At 42.5% G+C, this 6,000-nt stretch overlaps 1 protein-coding gene across 9 annotated transcripts in view; it reads left to right on the forward strand.

The window, feature by feature from the left end:
• The window catches only part of LOC147638823 (uncharacterized), a 28,095-nt gene extending 22,320 nt beyond the window's left edge, over positions 1–5,775 (forward strand). For 7 of the 9 annotated variants that reach the window (XM_086784848.1, XM_086784814.1, XM_086784845.1 and 4 more), the window contains 3 exons: positions 3,832–4,624; positions 4,821–5,150; positions 5,249–5,775. In XM_086784848.1, the coding sequence (XP_086640974.1) occupies positions 4,105–4,624; positions 4,821–4,945 (645 nt within the window). In that variant the 5' untranslated portion in view covers positions 3,832–4,104 and the 3' untranslated portion in view covers positions 4,946–5,150; positions 5,249–5,775. The remainder of the gene's footprint in view (positions 1–3,831; positions 4,625–4,820; positions 5,151–5,248) is intronic. The other 2 variants (XM_086784859.1, XM_086784863.1) reach the window with 2 other exon arrangements.
• The last annotated feature ends 225 nt before the right edge of the window (positions 5,776–6,000 follow it).

The following is a 6,000-nucleotide window of genomic DNA, read 5'->3' on the forward strand; positions in this document are numbered from 1 at the left end:
GTTTTGGCACTGCTCTCCCAGCCACTCAGGATCATTTCTTATGCAAGTTGAGTACATTAATTATAAAAAATAGTAATTTACAAGCTAAAAATACCTTTAATCATGTGTAAAAATACATTATTTGTCATCCAATGCATCAGAATTGCTCTTGGAGGGCTGGGGAAGCTATGCTAGAACAGTGCGAATTTGGGCTCTACAGCAGGGGTGCAGGCTCAAAATTCACACTGTTCTGGCACTACTCTCCCAACCACTCAGAATCATTTCTAATGCATTTATAATGAAGTTGAATACATTGATTATGAAAAACAGTAATTTACAAGATAAAAATACCTTTAATCATGTGTAAAAATACATTATTTGTTATCCAATGCATCAGAATTGCTCTTGAAGGGCTAGGGAAGTTGTGCCAAAACAATGTGAATTTGGGCTCTACAGCACCGATGCAAGCTCAAAATTCGCACTGTTATGGCACTGCTCCCCCAAGCTCCCAGGGTCATTTCTGATGTATTTACAAAAACATTGATGGTACAAACTAGAAAAAACAATGATATACATGATGAAAATAAGTTTACAAAAACTGTATTGTATTCATAATAAGAAGTGATACATCATCTTTACAAAAGCTTTCTTACAATATTGAGCTTCCTTCTCTTGTTATTGGGGGCAAAGTGTGCTCAAGGAGTGATTGGGCTATTTCTTGAGGATCTTCTATGCCTATGCTTTTGGCTATACCTATACGAGCAAGAAGCTTACTCCTAAATCCAGAACCAAAAACATCAAAGGTAAGGAATTTTTTAATCAGAAGTATACATTTGGTGCTCTGTGCCATAGAGGCTACACAGAGCACCTTAGAGAGGGCTTTCAAAAAGAAGAGAGTGAAGGCAGATTGAGGGGTGTAGTCCTTGTGGATAATGGCGATGCCATCCATAAGAAGCCGACCAAGATAGTGCACCAACACAGCATCATGTCCATGGACCTTGGCCTGGTCTCTGTTGCCACCGCCTCTTCCAAGCAAATGCGTCAATTTCAACCACCCTCTGCAATCAAAGGAAAAATCAAAATATTTTCTTATACATAATTACAAATGTTTCTAAGTTGTAAAAGGTTGATTATTACCTCTTGCTCAATGTCTTCTTTTGCCAAAGTGCTGGTGGGGGCAGAGAGGTCAATCGAGGACTTAGCCTCATCCTTTTTAGGTGCTTTGGTCTCCTCCATCACTCCAGCAGCAAGGGTATCCTTTTTAGGTGCTTTGGTCTCCTCCATCACTCCATCACTCCAGCAGCAAAAGGGTATCCTTTTCAGCCTCTAGCTTATCTTGTAAGGTTGTGAATTCCTCCTCTGGAACTAGGGCTTGCTCCACGGTCTCAACCACAGTTTCCTTGACCAAAGCAGCTGTCTTTGCGCGATAGATTCTCCAAGGGGTAATATAACACTATCTAGGTGAGGACTGAGGTTGGACTTATCAAGGTCCACCTCACATCGTGTGCATATAATGCCCAAGCATTCATCCATTCTCAAGCGAGCTGCCTTTTCAAGGTCATGAATAAGTATTCTTCACCTTCTTCCACCACAATGGTGCTCCAGAGATTGATCTCAAGCTCTGGTAGCACCTTGCTCTCCTCGTGTGGGAAAGATGGCCCCGCATCTTCTACTACAGTGGGTTGTTCAGCTACTACAGATTGTGCACCCTCTGAAAAGTGCTTTGATGCAAGCTGCTCTTTCACACCAGCACTCGTTCCTACTGCCTTCACTTCCTTGTCATCCCTCAAATACCTGCCAACTGTAATGCAGGCATCTCTACCTGCTCATCCGAGTCCTCATCACACTGATGAGGAACGCAAAAGTGGCGAGCCACGAGAGGAACCTAGTTCCTAAATTGCCCTTCCCCAACCTCTTCACCCTCTTGCTTATTGAAGGTACAGTAAGCTCCTGCAAGGATGCAGATGTCGATGAAGCATTCAAGGCGCTGGATGTAGGGGTGGGCATATTGTTGAATGTACTTAAGCAGCTCAACAAGCACCCATCGATCATTAGGGCAATGGGGAAAGGAGATGGAGTGGGAAGCCAAGTATTGCTCCATGTATGCAATCTGCGTCTCATAATGTTGGGACGCAAGGGCGAGCGACTTTTCAAAGTCGAATTCACACGAGAGAACATGACAAAGAGGTCACTCTTGCCCGCCCACGGGGTGGTGGAGAGGAACTCACAGAAGTTGTCAAAGTGGATAGCCATGTGAATGCAAAGAGATAGTGTGAGCTCGTGCTTGGTTTCTATCGCATGTGAAAATGAGAAAGAAGGCACCTTTGGCTATTTATAGTTAAAATTTAAAGTTTGGCCTTTTCACACTAGACCGCTAGACAAAAAAATTACAGTTTGCAAAAATATTAAGATTTCAATGAAATAAAGATTGGTTAAAAAAGAGCCTGCTACAAAATTTGTCATCTAATCTAAAATTGTTATAATGTCTTCATTTTTTGTCCCTCTTGTGACATTTACTTCATGTTGATCTCCATCTCCTTGTTGACTTGAAAGCTTGTCATTGCCTTCACCTCGATCCTGAAACTCTTGCCCCTCACATGCATCAAAACAGAGGCTATTTTCCTATATACCCAGTTCATCTTCAAGCTCTTCCACATGCCTACTATGTGTTGGTAGGGCTATGCACCTTGCTGCTAAAAATTCAAGGTCCCCCATTTGCCATGATTCTGAGACCATGGTTGTCCCCTCCTTACGTTCCCAATCTGTAAAAATATAGAAAGTGGCACAGTAACCAGAAAGTGTAAGGGTTAATTCTAGACATGTAGTGAAATCAGATATACCTTTCTTCTCATCAACTTGAAACTTGACTCTTCCACATTGTCAAAGCCCATGATGCTAAAGTGTTGACGCAAGTCTGCTAGGCTCCAATGCTTGCTTGCTGCCACTCGCTCAATCCATCCATTTTGCATCATCACTCACAGCTACCTCAATAGGCATAATTTCTTCTTTTGAGACTTGAAGTGGGATCCATGTCCCGTGCTTTTGCATCCATGTTTGGTAGTGCAGACGAATGTACAAAATAGAGCATGCCTTTAAGAACCCGAAAGACAGTGTAGAATCTACTACATTGCACTTGTACACATCACCTTGATGTGACCCCTCATTAACCTCCCAACCCTCTCCTAGTAATCCTTGAATGAGGTCAGACCATACCTCCTTACAAGTATACATTGTTTTTGTTTGGTGTATTCGCATGGAATTGAACATGTGCACAAAAACATGTAAAGGACAAAACCAATTTAGCCCTACTCACCTAGATGCCTTTGAAAACTTGAGTGATGTCTTGATATCACTTACCATCTTAAACTTTAAGCATAAGATGGTCCAAGCATCAGGTTGTTTGGGCCATTCGGGATAGGGGGTTGGGGATCTCTTCTAGCTTGCCAAATAAACCTGGTTTTTTATTTACAAAATATGAGTGAGAAAAGAAAAAGATATTGTTCTGTACAAGATCACTTGGGCTTTGAGGGTCATGTAACAAGCTTTAATCATGCTTATCATAACCAAAATGCAAATCTGTTGATACTTTTGAGGGTTCTACGTGTGATGTATTTTTTCACAAGATAAAGAGTTAATTATATGCTCTTGCAGCATAAATTTCACCATAAGCACATGACTTGCTTTAAAATATAACAATATTTTTTTGCTCTTTGATTGTATCATAGTGTTCTTCGTTACTTCATCGAGTTTTAAAATACAATCAAAGTGCATGCTCACTTGAAAGATAATAAGCTACTCTAGTTGATAAGGTTCCTTGTATGCAATAATTTAACAAGAGACAATGTATATTAGGGCAACCTTTCAAAAAAAGATTCCCAATAATAATGCGAGGACCAAAGGCCAAAAGAGAATCCGTCAAAAGTAAGGCAAAGGGGAAGGAAACGCATGGTACGAGCGATAAGGAGAAAAGGGGTATATCATACACCACGCACTGATATGGCCGGTAGGTGGATAAAGGAAGTTCAATGCATTGATTCCTGTGCTTTGCCGTCGCTCACAACAGCCTTCTCGTAGCACTACTATAACTAAGTTGTGAGTAGTTTGTGAGAGCTAATTAGGCGCCACATGGAGTTTCAAGGGAATTCCACAGGGACCTACAATTACCACGCAACTGATTTAAATAGCGGCAGCGGAGCAGGACGAGCAGCAGTAGGGCCGCTGTTCTTGGTGTTGGCGATCATCATAGTGTTGGCAGTGATAGCGGGCTTCATCGGGCGGGTGTGTCGCGGGCGGCATTGGGGAGGGGACACGCAGTATGATTTCGAGGGGTGGGTGGAGAAGCGGTGCCACAACTGCATCGACGGCGACTTCGAGGCGCCGCCGCCGCCACCGCCCGCTGACAAGCCACCGGAAGAAGCCGCTGTAGCGCCACCTCCTCCGGAAGCCCCGCCTGCAGAATCTCCTGATGCACCAGCTGCAGTTGCGGCCGATGGACCTTCGTCTGATCCAGGAGCTCCTGCTCCTGCTCCTGCAGCGGAAGGAGCAGTCACTGAAGCCACCCCGCTGCCGCCAGCAGCGGAAGATACTCCGTCAGAGCCTGCTCCGGGGGCTGTCCTGGCGCCGTCAATACCCCCACAAGATGATGGTGTGTGCTCTCCTTCTACCCCTGCACTAATTTGCGACCACCAGAGTGGCAGGACTACATTTATCATCTACACAAATCAACCTTATAATGTTTTACCAAAATTCATTCCATTCTAATCATAATATTCGTATTCTCATTATTGCACATCACGCATGCTGTTGAATTTATTATATATCCGCACTTGATTATCCTGAAGGCATATTGTGCACAGGAGCAGCTCCAACAAGCGCGAGGACAGAGCCTTTCTCCTATACGCAACTATGCCCAAGTTACAGCTGCTGTAGGTGCCCTATCTGTTGTGAAGAAGGCATGCTTTTATAGCTATACCAAACCAGGCTGGCGCAAGGAAGGACGTATAAGGATCAGTAGTACACTTTGGAGGCGGCGCTCACGATGCATCATATATATATATATATATATATAAGCTTTTATCTTTCTGCACCTGTGTATGTTGTTGTGACTGTCATCGACAGCCTGGGCTACTATATGAGAAGCAGGTGCAGCAGCAGCGCCAATTGTACCAGAGGTAAGATATAATTGCAGGGCAAGAGCAGGTATGAACACGTAGCTTGTGGACGTGTAATTGCTTTGAAACTCATTATTTCACGCGTGTTCCCGCCGCAGGCTCTGACCACAGAGGACGCGAATCTGACGACGGCGATGGTGATCGTGTAGGTAGGGTCTCATTTTCAACAGCGACGAATAAAGCAGCACATTTGCTTTATTCTGAATACTTGGATGTAATGTGATATAATTTACGGGTACCTATCATGTGGCAGCATATAGTCCCAACGTGCAACCTTATGTGTTTGATGCGAGCAGACAATTCAACAAGCAAGGATTGTAACAATCTCTGCTTTGCACTGTAATAATATGCTTGCAAATGCATTTCATACTAGGTGCTTGTTAAGCACAATTGATGAAAATTTTGGAAGTCCATAGCAAAAGAACACTAAACAAAGTCACCATCCACCATGTTCATTGATTAAACAACAATATATTAAGGATTATTTCCTTGTTGAAACTATCCTTCTAGTTTTCACTCTTCCGTGCTAGAAAATACAATGATTGGACAGACCTCGAGGTCTAAATCACAAGGCACAGCAATTTTTTGAACTTTTCTTGAATTAGAAGAAAATTTTAAAATCAAACACTATCTTTTGCATGATTATGAGTGATGACTTTTCTTAAAACAAGTAGAGCATTTGAAGACTCTATGACTTGTGATGTGTATGGCCCTGGCTTCCCTATTAATTGTCAATAGTGATCTATTTGATTGATTTACTAGCTAAAGTTTAATTAAGAATAAAATTACTATAGAAATAGTATAATAAATTATTGAAAAGAAAAGATTTTTTCTTGATTTCTATGGATAT

The sequence above is a fragment of the Cibotium barometz genome, chromosome 4 (genome assembly GCF_041138505.1).
Source record: "Cibotium barometz isolate CiBa-2024 chromosome 4, ASM4113850v1, whole genome shotgun sequence".
NCBI classification, from domain to species: domain Eukaryota; kingdom Viridiplantae; phylum Streptophyta; class Polypodiopsida; order Cyatheales; family Cibotiaceae; genus Cibotium; species Cibotium barometz.